This window comes from Bombina bombina, chromosome 5 (genome assembly GCF_027579735.1).
Source record: "Bombina bombina isolate aBomBom1 chromosome 5, aBomBom1.pri, whole genome shotgun sequence".
Classification (NCBI taxonomy): Eukaryota; Metazoa; Chordata; class Amphibia; order Anura; family Bombinatoridae; genus Bombina; species Bombina bombina.
The window spans coordinates 690,987,289-691,007,625 of NC_069503.1; the positions used below are offsets into that span (position 1 = coordinate 690,987,289).

General features: G+C 37.6%; 1 protein-coding gene across 2 annotated transcripts in view; it reads right to left on the reverse strand.

Annotated features, from left to right (window-relative positions):
• Positions 1 to 20,337, reverse strand: part of SLC22A23 (solute carrier family 22 member 23) — a 356,688-nt gene that overhangs the window by 215,103 nt on the left and 121,248 nt on the right. For both annotated transcript variants that reach the window (XM_053714681.1, XM_053714680.1), the window contains one exon: positions 9,496 to 9,599. In XM_053714681.1, the coding sequence (XP_053570656.1) occupies positions 9,496 to 9,599 (104 nt within the window). The remainder of the gene's footprint in view (positions 1 to 9,495; positions 9,600 to 20,337) is intronic.

Consider the following 20,337-nt stretch of genomic DNA (forward strand, 5'->3'; position numbering starts at 1 on the left):
TTAAAAATGTATAGTTTTGCTTATTTTTAAATAACATTGCTGTGATTTTCTGACTCCTAACCAAGCCCCAAAGTTTCATGTGAATACCGTCAGCTACCTTCTCCAGCTTGCTCCTGTTTGTGTAAAGGGTCTTTTCATATGCAAAAGAAGGGGGAGTGTCTTATTTCCCACTTGCAATGGGCTTTCCAGCTAACTTTTCAACATAGCTAAACTGAGAGTTTCTAAGTAAGTCTTTAAACCGTTTTATACTGGATTTTTATATCAGTATCTGGGCATCTTGTTCTTTATAGTAGTGTCTATTACATGCAGTTATACGAAAATGAGTGTATACTGTCTTTTTAACACCAGATGTTAGAGATCCTTATATACAAGCAATGCACACTGAAGGACAAAAGGTGGCTTCTTGAATTTATCTCAGACCGGAATTCCTGAATCCTCAGAGACCTTTCCAGGAGTTTGAGGCATCCTCATTGACAAGGTCAATCTTTGACCAGAGCAAGAAAGGGGTGGAGACTACAACATGGTTAATTCCCTAGTTGGCAAAACTGAAATTCCAATGGTTCTCAATGATATTCCATGTATAAGGAGAGAAGTTTAGCATTTGATCCACTTCTGTAAAAGCTGTAGTATCCAGAGATTAGGAATGTATTCATAAATAAAAAGGACAATAAAAAATACTGTATGTAGCAGATTTGAATCTGAATGCAGTTTCAATTAAAAAAAGTTTCTTAACTACCAGTTTCACGTAAGGGAAATTACCTATTACTGTTAGTTATCATTTGAAAATTAATATTGATAAGTATTAAAAAATGTGGTTTTATGTTTATGACATAATGGGTTATCTTTGACCTTCTTACGAAGCTATATAGAAAAAGAATTATCTACATTTGTCACAAGTTCACAACTGCAGCAAAAATACATTTCTCCAACATTGGTGTGTCCGGTCCACGGCGTCATCCATTACTTGTGGGAAATGTTCTCCCCCACAGGGAAAGGCAAGGAGAACACACAGCAAGAGCTGTCCATATAGCTCCCCCTCTGGCTCTGCCCCCCAGTCATTCTCCTTGCCGCTCTGAACAAGTAGCATCTACCACGGGGATGGCGAGGAGTTTGTGGTGTTAGTTGTAGTTTTTTATTCTTCTATCAAGAGTTTGTTATTTTAAAATAGTGCTGGCTTGTACTATTTACTCTATAACAGAAAAGTGATGAAGATTTCTGTTTAAGAGGGCTATGATTTTAGCACAAGTAACTAAAATCCATTACTGTTACCACGCAGGACTGTTGAAACAAGAGAACTTCAGTTGGGGGTAACAGTTTGCAGACTCATCTGCTTCAGGTATGACTAGTCTCCTTCTAACAACACAGGCTAATGCTAGATGACAGTCATTTTTCCCCTCAGGGGAAACGGTAAGCCATTTTTCTTTCAACTCAGCAAAAAAGATAACAGGCTTCCCCTTTTTGTTTTTTATGCTGGTAGACACTGTTAGGAGCTAAATCGATAGGTTTTTATTACAATATTATACCATTTGAAATATTTTATAAGCTCACATACACTTGGGAACGTTTTTTATTGATCTGGCTTGTTTTAGACACCTAAATCTAGTCAGGAAGGCCCCTTCACTCTAGTGTGCTGAGGGAGGAAGCCTCATTTTGGCACTTCAGCTGTGCAGTTGAATTTCAAGGCAGTGCATGCAGATTCATGTGAGAGGGTCCTGTGGTTCAGAAAGTGACTCCAAAAGGCTTTTTTCTGTGAATGGTGACCCCTAAGGAAGGTAAAAAGCTGCAGCAAGGCTGTAGCTGGGATTGTGGTGTGTAAAAACGGTTAAATCCAACAATTAGCTCCGGTTTGCTTGTTTTAAGAGCTAGAGTCTCCATATTTGCTGTGCAATACTTTCTAAGCATTAAGACACTGGGGTCCAAATTTCAGAAAAATCGGATATTGCCTTCATAGTTTTTTGAACATTCAGAAATAAATGTGTAATTTTATTATTTAAAGAGACAGTAACGTTTTTGTTTAAAATCGTTTTTATTGCATTGTTTGCCTGCCTAAATCTGTTTAACATGTCTGTTCCATCAGATAACCTATGTTCTGTATGTATAGAGACAAATGTGGTTCCCCCTTTGAGTGTTTGTGATAATTGCGCCATAGCGTCCAAACAAAATCAGTACAGCTCTGTTATTTTTCATAATGTTGCCCAAGATGATTTATCTAATGAAGGTAGTGGGGATAGCTCTACATCCTCTCCTTCTGTGTCTACACCAGCTTTGCCCGCGCAGGCGACACCTAGCGCGCCAGTGCTTATTTCTATGCAACAATTATCAGCAGTAGTGGATAATTCTATAGCAAATCTTTTATCCAAACTGCCAGTTTTTCAGAGAAAGCGTGATTGTTCAGTTTTAAATACAGATAAAAAGGATGAACAATCAGACGCTGACGATGCCTTATCTATTTTACCCTCACATCAATCGGAATTGGCTGTGAGGGAAGGGCTGTCTGAGGGTGAAATTTCAGACTCAGGAAAAATTTCTCAACAGGCAGAACCTGATCTAGTGGCATTTAAGTTTAAGCTAGAACATCTCCGCGCTTTGCTTAAGGAGGTATTAACTACTCTGGATGACTGTGATTCCATGGTAGTACCAGAGAAGTTGTGCAAATTGGACAAATTTTTAGAGGTCCCAGTGCACGACAACGCTTTTCCAATACCTAAGAGGGTAGCGAACATAGTGGAAAAGGAGTGGGAGAAGCAAGGTGTACCCTTTGTCCCACCTCCTATATTTAATAAAATGTTTCCCATAGTAGACCCTAGAAGGGACGCATGGCAAACGGTCCCGAAGGTTGAGGGAGCTGTTTCAACACTAGCGAAGCGCACAACTATTCCTATAGAGGACAGCTGAGCTTTCAAAGATCCTATGGATAAAAAATTGGAAGGATTGCTTAAAAAGATTTTTGTTCAGCAAGGGTTCATCCTTCAACCAGCTACGTGTTTTATTACTGACACTTCAGCGGCGTCCTTTTGGTTCGAAGAACTAGAAAGGTCGCTCCAGAAAGAGACTTCCTATGAAGAAGTCATGGACAGAATTCACGCATTAAAGTTAGCTAATTCCTTTATATTGGATGCCGCCTTTCAAATAACGAAATTGGCGGCGAAAAACTCAGGTTTTTCTATAGTAGCGCGGAGGGCGCTTTGGCTAAAATCCTGGTCGGCAGACGTGTCGTCCAAGACTAAGTTACTGAATATTCCTTTCAAGGGTAAGACCCTTTTTGGGCCGGAATTGAAGGAAATTATTTCAGACATCACTGGGGGTAAGGGCCATGCCCTCCCACAGGATAGGCCTTTTAAGGCTAAGAACAAGTCTAATTTTCGTTCCTTTCGCAATTTCAGGAACGGACCGGCTAATAACTCCACTGCCGCTAGACAAGAAGGTAACGCGGCCCAGCCCAAACCCGCTTGGAAGCCCATGCAAGGCTGGAACAAGGGTAAACAAACCAAGAAACCTGCTGCTGCTACCAAGACAGCATGAAGGGGTAGCCCCCGATCCGGGACCGGATCTGGTAGGGGGCAGACTATCTCTCTTCGCTCAGGCTTGGGCAAGAGATGTTCTGGATCCCTGGGCACTAGAGATAGTTTCCAAGGAATACCTGTTAGAATTCAAGGGACTTCCTCCAAAGGGAAGGTTCCACCTGTCTCGCTCATCTTCAGACCAGATAAAGAAACAGGCATTCTTACATTGTGTAAGAGACCTATCAAAGATGGGAGTGATAAACCCAGTCCCCTCCGGGGAACAAGGTCTAGGGTTTTACTCAAACCTGTTTGTGGTTCCCAAAAAAGAGGGAACTTTCAGGCCAATTCTGGATTTAAAGATATTAAACAAGTTCCTCAGAGTTCCATCCTTCAAGATGGAAACCATTCGGACAATCTTACCAACAATCCAGCAGGGTCAATTTTTGACTACCGTGGATCTGAAGGATGCGTATCTGCATATCCCAATCCACAAATCTCATCATCAGTTCCTGAGGTTCGCCTTTCTGGACAAACATTACCAGTTTGTGGCTCTTCCATTCGGTTTAGCCACCGCTCCCAGAATTTTCACAAAGGTGCTAGGGTCCCTTCTAGCGGTCCTAAGACCGAGGGGCATCGCTGTAGCACCTTATCTAGACGACATCCTAATCCAAGCGTCGTCTATTTCCAAAGCGAGGGCTCATACAGACATTGTGTTGGCTTTTCTCAGATCTCAGGGGTGGAAAGTGAACATAGAAAAAAGTTCACTGTCACCGTCCACAAGGGTTCCTTTTCTGGGAACAATAATAGATTCTGTGGAAATGAAGATCTTTCTCACAGACGTCAGAAAGACAAAGCTTCTAAAAGCTTGTCGAGTTCTTCACTCTATTCCTCAACCCTCCATAGCTCAATGCATGGAAATAATAGGACTAATGGTCGCAGCAATGGATGTGGTTCCTTTTGCTCGAATTCATCTAAGACCATTACAGCTGTGCATGCTCAATCAGTGGAATGAGGACTATACAGACTTGTCTCCCCAAATTCAAGTAGACCAGGTAACCAGGGACTCACTTCTCTGGTGGTTGACCCAGGATCACCTGTCTCAGGGAATGAGTTTCCGCAGACCGGAGTGGGTCATCGTCACGACCGGCGCCAGCCTCTTGGGGTGGGGCGCGGTCTGGGACTCTCTGAAAGCTCAGGGCCTATGGTCGCGGGAAGAGTTGCTTCTCCCGATAAACATTTTGGAACTAAGAGCTATATTCAATGCGCTCCTGGCTTGGCCTCAGCTAGCGGAAGCCAGGTTCATAAGATTTCAGTCGGACAACATAACGACTGTTGCGTACATCAATCATCAGGGGGGAACAAAGAGTTCCCTAGCGATGAAGGAAGTAACCAAGATAATCCAATGGGCAGAGAATCACTCCTGCCATCTATCTGCTATTCACATCCCAGGAGTAGACAACTGGGAGGCGGACTATTTGAGTCGTCAGACTTTCCATCTGGGGGAGTGGGAACTCGATCCGGAGGTCTTTGTTCAGTTAACCCAATTATGGGGCATTCCAGACATGGATCTAATGGTGTCCCGTCAGAACTTCAAGATTCCTTGCTACGGGTCCAGATCCAGGGATCCCAAGGCGACTCTAGTGGCGTGCATTAGTGGCGCCTTGGTCGTTCAACCTAGCATATGTGTTTACACCGTTTCCTCTCCTCCCCAGGCTCATAGCCAGGATCAAACAGGAGAAGGCCTCTGTGATTCTGATAGCTCCTGCGTGGCCACGCAGGACTTGGTATTCAGACCTGGTGAATATGTCATCGGCTCCACCATGGAAGCTACCTTTGAGACAGGACCTTCTAGTACAAGGTCCATTCGAACATCCCAATCTAGTTTCTCTGCAGCTGACTGCTTGGAAATTGAACGCTTGATTTTATCCAAGCGTGGGTTTTCAAATTCTGTGATTGATACTCTGGTCCAAGCCAGAAAACCTGTGACTAGAAGGATTTACCATAAAATATGGAAAAAATATATCTGTTGGTGTGAATCCAAAGGATTCTCCTGGAGTAAGATTAAAATTCCAAAAAGATTCCCTCCTTTCTCCAAGAAGGTTTGGATAAAGGATTGTCAGCTAGTTCTCTAAAAGGACAGATTTCTGCATTATCCGTCTTGTTGCACAAACGACTGGCAGCTTTGCCAGATGTACAAGCTTTTGTTCAGGCTTTGGTTAGAATCAAGCCTGTTTACAGACCCATGACTCCTCCTTGGAGTCTAAATTTAGTTCTTTCAGTTCTTCAAGGGGTTCCGTTTGAACCTTTACATTCCATAGATATTAAGTTACTATCTTGGAAAGTTCTGTTTTTGGTTGCTATTTCTTCTGCTAGAAGAGTTTCTGAATTATCTGCTTTGCAGTGTGATCCACCCTATCTGGTGTTCCATTCAGATAAGGTTGTTTTGCGTACTAAGCCTGGTTTTCTTCCAAAAGTTGTTTCCAACTAGAACATCAACCAGGAAATAGTTGTTCCTTCTTTGTGTCCGAATCCAGTTTCAAAGAAGGAACGTTTATTACACAATTTAGATGTTGTTCGTGCTTTAAAGTTCTATTTAGAAGCAACAAAAGATTTTAGACAAACCTCATCCTTGTTTGTCGTTTACTCTGGTAAGAGGAGAGGTCAAAAAGCTACTGCTACCTCTCTCTCTTTCTGGCTGAAAAGCATTATCCGCTTGGCTTATGAGACTGCCGTACGGCAGCCTCCTGACCGTATCACAGCTCACTCTACTAGGGCTGTGGCTTCCACATGGGCCTATAAGAACGAGGCTTCTGTTGACCAGATATGTAAGGCAGCGACTTGGTCTTCTCTGCACACTTTTGCCAAATTCTACAAATTTTATATTTTTGCTTCTTCGGAGGCTGCTTTTGGGAGAAAGGTTTTGCAAGCCGTGGTGCCTTCTGTTTAGGTAACCTGATTTGCTCCCTCCCTTCATCCGTGTCCTAAAGCTTTGGTATTGGTTCCCACAAGTAATGGATGACGCCGTGGACCGGACACACCAATGTTGGAGAAAACAGAATTTATGCTTACCTGATAAATTACTTTCTCCAACGGTGTGTCCGGTCCACGGCCCGCCCTGGTTTTTTTAATCAGGTTGAAATTTTTTTTCTTTATACACTACAGTCACCACGGCACCCTATAGTTTCTCCTTTTTCTCCTAACCGTCGGTCGAATGACTGGGGGGCGGAGCCAGAGGGGGAGCTATATGGACAGCTCTTGCTGTGTGCTCTCCTTGCCTTTCCCTGTGGGGGAGAACATTTCCCACAAGTAATGGATGACGCCGTGGACCGGACACACCGTTGGAGAAAGTAATTTATCAGGTAAGCATAAATTCTGTTTTTTTTTTATATATGTGTTTTATATTAGAATCTTAATAGTAAAATTGCATTAAAAAATATTTAATTCATTGTTCGGATTTTGAGGTTATTTTTTTACAGTAAAGCAGTGTTCTATTGTCCCTATTTAATAGAAAAAGGAAACCAATCATTCATACTAGATTGCTTTTTAAAAACCACATTCAATCAAAATAAATATTTCACTCTATAAAATAACCTCAATTAAATTATGTGCTGCTCTTTGGATTTGGATATTGTTTGTATGCTACATAAGAGTAGAAATGAAACATAATTATTTTCCTTCTCAACTTCTGCATTACTACTGGTGTAGTAGATTGCAGGGTCCAGTTTCCATCACTGCATTCATTTGTTTGTTTGTTGCTTAGCAACCACAGCAATAGTGTGCATGTGTAGTGAAGACCTGCAGTATTGCTTTATTTTGTTCATCTTTATTTAACCTGCAGTGTACTTACTAAACAGACACTTTAACTAAAGATAAGAGATTATAACGACTGTTACTGCATTGTCTTAAACTGCAGTGTACAGTGCTCCCAAAAGAGAATGTAACATGGGTTTTGCATAATACATTGAGAAAGTAGCAAAATGTCTCATCTAAAGATGTACTCTCGCGGATCACGTTTTTATGTTGCTGTACCCAGTAGCCCTGTCTGTAACTTGTATTGCATAAAACATAACTCTAGTGTTATTCTCCAAATGAGATCTATCGAAAGAAGAAAATAGCTGGAGGTGGATGAATATTGGTTTATTGATTTTGCCACCTTAGTGCTATCAAAGCAAATCTAACACACTCTGTTTTTACTACTGCAGATTAACGACTGGGATAATCATTATATTGTATAGACCTCTCTGAAAGTGGATTTGGAAGAGCAGTGACAGGTACTAATTACAGCAGGGATCATATAACGAAAAAGCCATAAAACAAACAAATATAATTTTTAGAGAAAAAAAAGACTAGTCAGTGCAATAAACTCTGGATCGCATGCTAGGAACACGATGTTACTGTGCCTTATAAGAAGGCAACGTGAAATTGAGGTCTGAACTGCTTGAATCCGGGGGGGGCTTTGTTTGACAATTATCTTAGGTACCTACAGCTGTCACGTTTTATTTTCTCTCTCCCAGAGAAAGTTAAAATTTGTAGACCTTGACTCACTTTGAATCACTTCGTTTCACTTTTCAACCATAACAGGGAGTTCTATTGATTAAGTACAAACTCCTGATCACCTATCGTCCCCACAATCTTCCTTCTTGTGTTAGAAAATGGAAAGATGAAGGCCAAATACACTTTTCAGGTAAGGAATGGCAAATTATATTCATGAATAGGGTGCATGACCTCTTCCATGCTAGCTATGAGGTTTCCCAAATGGCACTCTGCATGTTGGAGTGGGGACACACATTTGGTGACACTGTCCTAATATTACAACCATTTTAGATATCTGTAATAACAAATTATTTCTGTAATTTTAGGATTCCGCCAAACCCTTAATATTTTTGTTTAAGAATCTTAAAGGTCGAAGCTTTTACTTATAATGATAAACTGTGCCAAGCAATTAATTCCCATACTTTGGAAGAGAAGTTCTTTCTGTAACAGAATGGGTGCACAGGGTGACCAATGTGATAGAGAAATATCATTATCTGCAGATCAAACAAATGGATGACTATCATTCTATCAGGTTCATTTGGGATAAATACATTGCATCAAAATAATTATATGATCACTTGCTTTCCTGCAGATATGTTGAATTCATTAAGAAACAAAGTGATTATATATAACATACATCAATATATAATTTATGTACATTTTATATTTTGGTATTGTTTTAACCTGTTACCATATGGACTGTCATTCATCTATTGAGAGAATAATTTGCTATAAATAATGTGAGAACCTGCAGTCTTAGCGAGGCGAAGGGCTTAATAAATCGAACCCATTGTGTTTTCTGTTGTTTTTTTTTTTTTGGGGGGGGGGGTTGCTTTATTATTTTTGTATTCAAATAAATTACATGTTTGTTATGCTAAACTCACTGTATTTTTATCTTTAAAGGGACATGAAACCCCACATTTTTCTTTTAGGATTTAGATAGAAAATACAATTTTAAACAACATTCCAATTTACTTCTAATAATATAAATTTGCTTCATTCTTTAGATATCCTTTGTTGAAGAAATAGTACTGGGTAAGACAATCACACAAATAGTATTGGGTAAGACAATCACACAAGGGCATCTATGCATAGCCACCAATCAACAGCTACTGAGCCTATTTAAATATGCTTTTCAACAAAGGATATCAAGAGAATTAATCAAATTAGATAATAGAAAGAAATTGAAAAGTTGTTTAAAATTGCATTATCTTTGTAAATGATTGAAAAAAAATGGGTTTCATGTCCCTTTAATTGTTTAATAAAACTTTTTCCTCAAAAAATTCCCTTTAACATACATTAAAAAGAATTTACAGTACAATGTGCCTTTAGAACACTATTGTCTATAATCATCATATAAAGTAATTAAAATATTTGTACTTCCATGATAAATGCATTCTATATCTTCGTTTAATGTTGGGAAATATGTAACTTTAATAAGTTTGTATTCAATTCTTACCAGTCAGCAATACATCCAGTTATCAAGTATCCAAAGATTAATCCAACAACAAGAGAAAACTTGGCAATATGCACTTTCCAAGAGGATTCGCAGACAAGATCCCACTATAAAACAAAGAAAAAAATAGTGAATTAGTTTTCATTTAGACTTTCCAACCACAAGATCATTTAAAGGGACACTGAACCCAAATTTTTTCTTTTGTGATTCAGATAGAATCTGCAATTTTAAGCAACTTTCTAATTAACTCCTATTATCAAATTTTCTTCATTCTCTTGGTATGTTTATTTGAAAAGCAAGAATATAAGTTTAGATACTGGCCCATTTTGGTGAACAACCTGGGTGGATGGTTGATGGATAAATTCAAGTGCTATCCAGTGTTCTAAACCAAAAATTGGCTGGCTCCTTAGCTTAGATGCCTTCTTTTTCAAATAAAGATGGCAAGAGAACAAAGAAAAATTGATAATAGGAGTAAATTAGAAAGTTGCTTAAAATTGCATGCTCTATCTGAATCACAAAATAATTTTTTTTGGCTCAGTGTCCCTTTAAACAAAATCAGATCACATTAGAAGATAAAAATCTGTGTGCCAAAAAATAAGAAGCATATATTCATTGGCAAAAATGTTTAACATAAATGTAATTTCTCCTTCAAACGCATAAAAGCCATTAAAAACTTAACATGGCAACATGGTTAAAATATTACAGACCATACCCCTCACCCCAAAGAAAGTTATCTTCCGTTATGCCTGCATATGTGCATCATTTTTAAACAAGTATCTACACAATTGCTAAAAGTATTTATTTTCATTAAGCAGCACTAGCAACCTGTAAGAGCAACCTTTATGCCAGATCTAAAGCAACCCAGCTCAGTATTTTAAGCTAGAGTTGTCAAGCTTCATATGGAGAAAAACCTGAAAATATATAAAAAGCTACTGAACAGATTAATTTAAAAGGGACATTAAACACTAAATAAATTATAGATAAAATAATTCATTCAAAGAAATTATTAGTCTTAGAATAACATGTAGATGTGTTTCTTTTTAAGTTTCATTAGCTGTTTAAATATTGTCAAAACAAGTGTAAAGTTCTAGTATCTATAAAACAAAGGGAGCTGCCATATTGTAACTTAGGTTAGGTCTCTGCTGTGGCCAATTAGGGACAGTTATAAATAGGTCACTAGAGTGTGCAGCCAATGGCTGTGTGTAATATAACATATATAATATAATAACAGTGTTCTCCACTTCCATTTCGTACAGGAACTGAAAAGCTCACAATTTCAGAATGGAATTACAGAAAAGGGGGACAAAATAAATAAAAGTATAATGTGGAGTTTTCTTTCTACATATGATTTATCACCTTATATTACTATCTCAAAGTGTTTAATATCCCTTTACATTTTTCAATGGGACTAGTGAGGTGTCCAATTTCTAACTGGACATTCCAGTATTTCTGCAGGCTGTCCAATAAAATCTATACAAAAAATACTCGGCAGGTAATGCCCAGTTTTGTAACGTCTCTTGAGTTACATTTTAAAGGCTTTATATGCCTTTATGCATTTGTATAGTGTTGTCACCGTTTCAGGGGGGGAGGGGCACAATACCAGCCAACAGCCAAGCGCAACGTACATTTTCATATTTATACAGCATAAATCAGGAACTAGAGCAGTTAGGAATGATTTAAAATAATCATTTGTTTATGAAAGGCTTGTGCATTCGAATCATTCATTATGATCCGAAATGCAGAAGAAGGCGGCCACTCGTGGCATTCAGCTCTTTTCAGAGACTCATTTATTCTAGTAAAGGTGAAACACACTAAGATCTGTGCAAATCCAAATTTGTTTCACTTTCACAAGCATAAATGCGGCTCCAAAAAGAGCCGAATGCCACGAGGGGCCGGATTCGGATCATAACAATTGATCCAAATGCACAGTGCTAGTTTTTAATTAGATTCCTAAAAACTTTAAAGAAGTTTCACCATGAATGCATGTTTATTTCTTTATTTAAAAAATGATATGAGACAAGAGGGGCGCCTCATGTGTATATCAGTATGCCAAAGCAGTTGAAATAAGAATAGCCAAATGGGTACTCACATTTAGCCCAAGTACACTTATGTACTGGTAGGTGCAGCCTGGTAACTCGGGGTGTACCGGCTATCCCTTTTGATTCAAAGATAAGGCTGCTCTCCTCCTCACAGATTAATCCAGAACTGCATAAAAGACAGGCGACAAGAGGGGCGCCTCATGTGTATATCAGTATGCTGAACCACAAGTGAAAACATATATAGCCAAGTGGGTACTCACATTTGGCCCAAGTACACTTATGTACTGGTAGGTGCAGGCTAGTAACTTCAGGTGTACCAGCTAACCCTCTCCAGGCGTAGGTAGGTCAATGCAGGGGGATCCTGCTACACTCAAATGTTAATGGAAAGTCAGTAGCAGCAATTATAACTGCTATAGAAGAAGGTAAACCAAAGCTTGTATAAAACAAGGTAGTTTATTAAAAACAAATATTAAAAAAATTGACATCAATTGCTTGTCAATGTTTTTAATATTTGTTTTTAATAAACTACCTTGTTTTATACAAGCTTTGGTTTACCTTCTTCTATAGCAGTTATAATTGCTGCTACTGACTTTCCATTAACATTTGAGTGTAGCAGGATCCCCCTGCATTGACCTACCTACGCCTGGAGAGGGTTAGCTTGTACACCCCAAGTTACTAGCCTGCATCTACCAGTATTCTGTCTATGATTAAGGCTCTAAAGGAGCTGAAACGCGTCAGACGCCCACCCCAGCCCCTTTCTTGCTGTTTATTATAGCCATTGTCTGATACACATATCTTAGAAGCTTTTATATAGTGCTAATAAATTTTCAATTTTGCTTTGAGCTCCCTGTCCGGACTTTTTCTTTGCCTTACAATATATATATATATATATATATATATATATATATATATATATATATATATATATATATATATATATATATATATATATATATATATATATATATATATATATATATATGTCCCTGAATAAAGAGACACTGCATTACTACTGCTGTTTGTGTTACTGGGAGCCAAGAAGGGTATTCACTGCACTGTGTGCTATGTAAAGCCACTGAGGTAAAATCTCTAACCTGTTTTTACCGTCAACCATAGGGGTGTAAACCATTGCTTTGTGTGCACTACTAGCAGTCAGTGTGAGGGTCAAATCACTGCTGTGTATGTGTTGCATTATTGATAGTCAAAGAGGTAAAAAAAAAAAAATGTATGTGTTTGTTACTGGCAGAGAAGGAGATACAATCACTGCTCAGTTGTGAAACACACATATATAGTGGGCCTAAGGTAGAACTTTAGAATTGGCCAATGTTTAACCCCACCTGACACTCATGCCCAGTCACCTGCAGTTTATTCAGTATTTTTGTCAAGGACAACTGGCAACCATGTTTGTCAAAGATGGTGATTGGTGGTCTGAGGTAAAATGGTTATTTCAGAAGAATAATTAAAGACTATATACAGAATTAGAAGTATTTGAAAAACAGTATTCATAATAGGAGCTCAGCTTGAACAATAAGAGCTACACTGTTGTACAAAAACATAACATACACACTATATGTATACAAACAAACAAACTGAAGCCTAGAAACTCAATTTGTCATTTCGTAGCCATCAAAAGTGGGTGCTGAAGAACTGTGTGAAGACAGCACAAATAAATGAATATCTTCCCTTAATTAAATGCCAGAAGAGGATCATTGTATTCAAGACCAAGGCACACCGTACAATTTTGATCAGAGAAATCTATTGTTGTAAATGGCATTCTAAGCAGCTGGTCACAAGATTCCATGAGAAGCTTATTTACATGAGTCACCACTGAATATCAGAAATTCCCGAATAAGCAATCCATACGAAGATGTTCTTTTTAGGTCACACATACAAGCCAACTAAGAATGAATGGTTTCTACAGCACAAAACATACATTACCTTTGTTTCAACAGCATAAAATGAATACTCCTAAATACAGCCGTTCAACTTCCCTTAAAGCAAAACAATTTGAAGAGTTTGCCTTATATACACAAAGGTCAAGTGTTGGAAAAAATAACAATTTAAACTATCCTGGAGGGTTAATAGAGTAGCTTCTTAAAATAAAATACATATATAGATATATACAATACAATACATAACATACATATATATATATATATATATATATATATATATATATATATATATATATATATATACACCCACACACATATACATACACTCACATATACATACACAGGTATATATATTTTATATATAAGAAAGTAGACACTGCACTCAGAAATCAAGTATATTTATGCCTTGTAATATAAAACTTCAAAAATCTATTCGTCCATTTAAAAATACACAAGTAAAATCACCACTTGTAGCAAACTGCTGTACGCGTTTCGGGCTCCTCCCAGCCCTTGCTCACCAGCTGTGTGCTAATGTCTCAAGTGAGCACCTTTATACAGGTATACCAATTCCGTTAACCCTTTACTGCTTAATCTCAAAAAGCACATAGAAAAAATGCATGCAATATGTACTTGTGAAATCCTATACATATTTATGATTCTAAAGCCATAATTAAGCTATACAGTACTTAATATAATAATACTATATGCACACTATCAATTTATAATACATAAAATATTCTCAAATAATATATGTAATAGTATAAGAACAGGACTGATCATTTACACATATGACACTCATGATGATGTTAATGTGAAAACAAATTGTAAAGACAAAATCCAAAAGGAGCAATGCATAAAGGAGTTTTACCACAAATATACCATATTTAAACAATGTCAACCAGGTCATTAACAGATAACTTACATTTGAAATTTAATAGAAAAGATTGGTATCCATATGGGAATTAATACCCAATGGAATTCTGGTGTTTAAATTAAAAAATCCAATAAACTTCACTCTGATCAAGTAATCTTTCTCTATCTCCCCCCTCTTATGGGCTTTAGTATGAAGTCAATGCCCTGGATATGGAGTAAACCAGTGTCAGAACCATGATGGTCTCTAAAGTGTCTCCCCACAGGAGTCTTAGTGTCTGGATCTTCTATAGATCTTAAATGTTGTAAAAAAACGGTCCTTCATAGACTTTAGTACGTCCTGTATACTGTTTACCACAGGCTTTACCTGTAAGAAGATAAACAACGTGAGTTGTGTTACAATTAATACAATACTTAATTTTGTAAACCTTCCCTGTGGCAGTGAAAACAAATGTTTCTCCCTCTTTTACATAGTTACAGGTCTTACAAATCTTAGCACTGCATTTATAGCAGCCTTTCTTTCTAGTTAGCCAATTGTGACTGGCCTCAAGTTTGGGAATCATAGATGGCGATAAGATATTTCCTTTGGTCTTTGCTTTTTTAGATACAAAATTACAACCATCTTTCAACAATTGTTTAAGAATTGGATCCTCATGTAAAATTTGTAAACATTGATTTATTATTTCACATACTTCGTGATAATCTGTACTGTAACCAGTTACAAAACAGGGTTTACATCTACCCTTCACATTTTTAATTCTATCTTTGTTACCATTTTTGTTTTTGTAATTAAGAAGGGAGTTTCTAGGGAGACTGTCAACCTTACTCAGATTTTGCTCTAGTATCTCTATCTTTTAACATATTACAGGTCTCATTAAGATGTTTAGTACAAATTTCTTCCAGCGTACAATTCCTCTTAACATGTATAAACTGCCCTTTAGAAATTGATTTAAGTAAATGTTTCAGATAACAAGAATCATATCTCAAAATGGTGTTACCTGATGTTGCTTTTCTAAAGAGCTCAAATTTCAAACATTTTTTAAACTGTTCACCTGTAAGGATATATCCAAAAAAATAATCCTACAGCAATCTTGTTCCAAAGTAAATTTTAGATTCATGTTATTACAATCTATAAATTCATGAAAGCTCTTTACACTCTGTTCCCCTCCACTCCACACCACTATTAGGTCATCAATATATCTACCAAAAAATATAATATTTTCCTTGAAGGGGTTTCTATCCCCAAAGACATGGAACAATTCCCAAAACCCCATAAAGAGGTTTGCATATGAGCGGGCACATTTCGCCCCCATAGCAGTTCCACGTCTTTGGAGATAATAGCATCCCTCAAACATAAAAAAAAAATCATGGAGTATGAAGATATTCAATGGACTGAATAAGAAATAACTTTAAATCCTTATATTCAGAAAAATTATCCAAAAAAACTAAATTGCTTTGATGCCTAAACGGTGTGGAATGGAGGTATATAAAGATGAAAACATCAATAGTAACCAATCTATAATCCTCTTTCCATTCCAGATTTTGAACTCTATTGATTAATTAGGTACTGTCTTGAATATAGCCAAAAAGACCCCTTACTATTGGCTGCAAATATAAATCGACCAATTCTGACAGTTTTTATTGAGAGAGTCTATCCCAGCGATGATCGGTCTTTATATATATATATATATATATATATATATATATATATATATATATATATATATATATATATATATATATATATATATACATACACACACATATATATATATACACATATATATATATATATACATATATATATATATATATATATACATATATATACATACACACACACATATACACCATAATGCTGCTTTAAAAATGGACACACGTGAAAAATACATATGCCAGGATTCTTAATTAATGTATTTTTTATGTGTGTCCCTTTTTAAAGAGGCAATATGGTCACTAATATATATATATATAGATATATAAAAAGATTCTTTATTTAAAAGCGACCCATTTCATAGCCTGAGGAAACAGCCCCTAGAGGCTGAGAAATGGGTCGCTTTTAAATAAAGAATCTTTTTTTTAACCATACATTTGCTTATGTGGTGTATTACACTGATACACCACTTTTAGGATCTTTGGAATATTTTTGTTGCTGCTTGCTGGTAATCTCAGTCAGATGGGCAACTGAGAAGCCCCAGTCCGCTTATACTGCACCTGGAGGTGCTTTCCTTCCTTGAAACTTGGGACTCTGAAGACCCCCAGGAACCACTGAGGACACATGGACAGGCACGAGGATTGCAAGGAGTGAGAGTACACTAACACAAGTGCCCTACAAATACCTCATATCTTGAGGATATACCAGGTGAGCGTGGATTTTCCCCACTGTTATGTATATGCAAATTGTTTGAACGTATTACACGAAGTGTGCCCTCTGGCGCATGTCTTATTCCATACCTTTCAGATTTCTAAGAGGAACCTCGCCCTGCGGGGGACAATCCTTTTTCATAGACGGGCTGCCAAACAACTACAGCACACAGGAACTAGCATTGTGGACTACAAGGAACATTATATATCCATAGACTGACCACCTTTAAATCAATGAGACTGTTTGCTGCATAATTTGCAAGTGTCTTGTGTATATATATATATATATATATATATATATATATATATATATATATATATATATATATATATATATATATATATATATATATATATATATATATATATATATATATGTTCTGGGTAGTGGATGGGAACATATATTAAGACTAAAATCATACTCATAAACTTCTAGCGCCGATTACCTTTCTGTCTCTGAAAATATATATATACATGTCTCAATTTTAATTAAATGGATAGAAAGAGACCTGTTCAACCATACTGAAAGGCATCTGAATTTTCAGGGTGTTTTTAACTCAGTGCTCATTGCTATTTGGGTGGCAAATAAAAAACTTTTAAGGACCCATTTCATAGTTCTCGGAAAGGTTCATCATGTAAAATGAGAAGAGATGTTTAAAATCTAAAATAATTTAGAGATAAATGTTTTTTATAATTTATTTGTAAATCACCATCAAATTTCATTGCTCTAGGTACATGATTAGTGGGTAAACAAGAATGAAAATTCATGGTTAAAAGAATGAGACAGATACATAAAACATACTAAATAAACCACTTCAGAGGAAGGGCCCTGCTACAATCTACAGTGCAGGATTTGCATAGTTGCCAACAGTCCCCGATTTCCAGGGACAGTCCATGGATTTGTTATATATTAGCGCTGCGGAATCTGTTGGCGCTCTACAAATAACCAATATAAATAATAATAATAATAATAATATATGTCCCTGGAAATGTCCCCGCAAGGAGATTTGGCTGCATCTGACCTAGGGCATGTGTGACACAAGTTTATGGGGAGGAACTACTGGTGAAGCTGTGCGTGCAGCATGTACTCTGCTTGATCACTCAGAGCATGTCTAGGCAGGGACTCCTTGCTTCACCTTCTCTGAGTGATCAATGCTAAAACTACAACAAATCAGAAGAAAAAGCACTTACAAACAGCTCCTCCACACTAGGTAAGGAGCTGTGTTGATTCGTTGTAAAAGAGGGGGGGATTACTTGGCTACTACTATACAGGTGAAACTCGAAAAATTAGAATATCGTGCAAAAGTTCATTTATTTCACTAATGCAACTTAAAAGGTGAAGCTAATATACGAGATAGACTCATTACATGCAAAGCAAGATAGTTCAAGCCGTGATTTGTCATAATTGTGATGATTATGGCTTACAGCTCATGAAAAGCCCAAATCCACAATCTCAGAAAATTAGAATAATACATGCAAGCAATAAAACAAGGATTGTACATAGAACAATATTGGGCCTCTGAAAAATATAAGCATGCATACTGTATGTACTCAGTACTTGGTTTGGGCCCCTTTTGCAGCAATTACTGCCTCAATGCAGCGTGGCATGGAAGCTATCAGCCTGTGGCACTACTGAGGTGTTATAGAAGACCAGGACGCTTCAATAGCGGCCTTCAGCTCTTCTGCATTGTTCGATCTCATGTCTCTCATCTTTCTCTTGGCAATGCCCCATAGATTCTCTATGGGGTTTAGGTCAGGCGAGTTTGCTGGCTAATCAAGCACAGTAATCCCACGGTCATTGAACCAGTGTGGGAAGGTGCCAAGTCCTGCTGGAAAATTAAGTCAGCATCCCCATAGAGCTCGTCTGCATAAGGAAGCATGAGGTGCTCCAAAATCTCCTGGTAGACGGCTGCGTTGACTCTGGACTTAATGAAGCACAGTGGACCAACACCAGCAGATAACATGGCTCCTCAAATCAACACAGACTGTGGAAACTTCACACTGGACTTCAAGCATCTTGCAGTGTGTGTGTCTCCATTCTTCCTCCATACTCTGGGTCCTTGGTTTCCAAATGAGATGCAAAATTTGCTCTCATCAGAAAAGAGGACTTTGGACCACTGAGCAACAGACCAGGTCTGTTTTTCTTTAGCCCAGGTAAGACACTTCTGACGTTGTTTGTTGTTCAGGAGCGGCTTGACAAGAGGAATAGGACATTTGAAGCCCATGTCCAGGATCCGTCTGTGTGTGGTGGCTCTTGATGCACCGACTCCAGCCTCAGTCCACTCCTTGTGAAAGTCCACAACACTTTTGAATGGCCTTTTGCTAACAATCCTCTCCAGGCTGCGGTCATCCCTGTTGCTTGTGCACCGTTTTCTTCCACACTTTTCCCTTCCACATAACTTTCTATTAATGTGCTTTGATACAGCACTTTGGGAACATCCAACTTCTTTTGCAATTACCTTTTGAGGCTTTCCCTCCTTATGGAGGGTGTCAATGACGGTTTTCTGCAAAAAACTGTCAGGTCAGCAGTCTTTCCCATGATTGTGATTCCTACTGAACCAGACAGACCATTTAAAGGCTCAGGAACCCTTTGCAGGTGTTATGGCTTAATTAGCTGATTAGAGTGGGACACTGAGCCTATAATATTTCACCTTTTCATAATATTCTAATTTTCTGAGATTGTGGATTTGGGCTTTTCATGAGTTGTAAGCCATAATCATCACAAATATGACAAATCACTGCTTGAACTATCTTGCTTTGCATGTAATGAGTCTATCTCATATTAGTTTCACCTTTTAAGTTGCATTAGTGAAATAAATGAACTTTTGCACAATATTCTAATTTTTCAAGTTTCACCTGTAGATAATGTAGTCTAACAGTAATCTTCATATTTTAGCACTCATCTGCAGTTTACTGATTTTAGCATGGGTTTTAGACATACACCTCTTCCTACACACAGTCAAAAAATATGAAAATTGCTGTCAGACTAAATAATACAAAAATCTGTTTGCCCCCAACAGCTCACCCAGTCCGGTGCTGTGCATAATCACACAGTAAGATCAGCCGCACTGAGTATTTGCTGTGTCTCTCCTCCTGTTTATAGTAATTTGGCAAACTGCAGCCTTGCTTGTCCCATGCACCTCTTCCCTCAGAGTGTCATTAGGAGTCCAGAATAACTTAGGAAGCATTGCTGCTGGCTATTTAGACAGTGAAACTAAGGTAGTTCTGTGTGTCTTTAAGCACTCAGCTGAGCCCTGCAATAGTGTAATATATAGAGAAAGTGATAATATAAAAGAGCTGGACAGTTAAAAATAATTGATTAGGAGATGGTTTATGCATTATAACCTTACTGCAATAGTGCAAGAATGCTTATATTTGTATGGTCTTTTGGAAGAATGAATGACCGTTAAAGGACCAGTAAACGCAGCAGATTTGCATAATCAACAAATGCAAGATAACAAGACAATACAATAGCATTTACTCTGAATTTCAAATAAATAGTAGATTCTTTTCTAACACATTTCAAAGTTATGTATATTTCCACTCCCCCTGTACCATGTGATAGCAATTAGCCAATCACAAATGCATATACGTATAGTCTGAGTTCTTGCACATGCTCAGTAGGAGCTGGTGACTCAAAAAAAGTGTAAATATAAAAGACTGTGAACATTATTTTT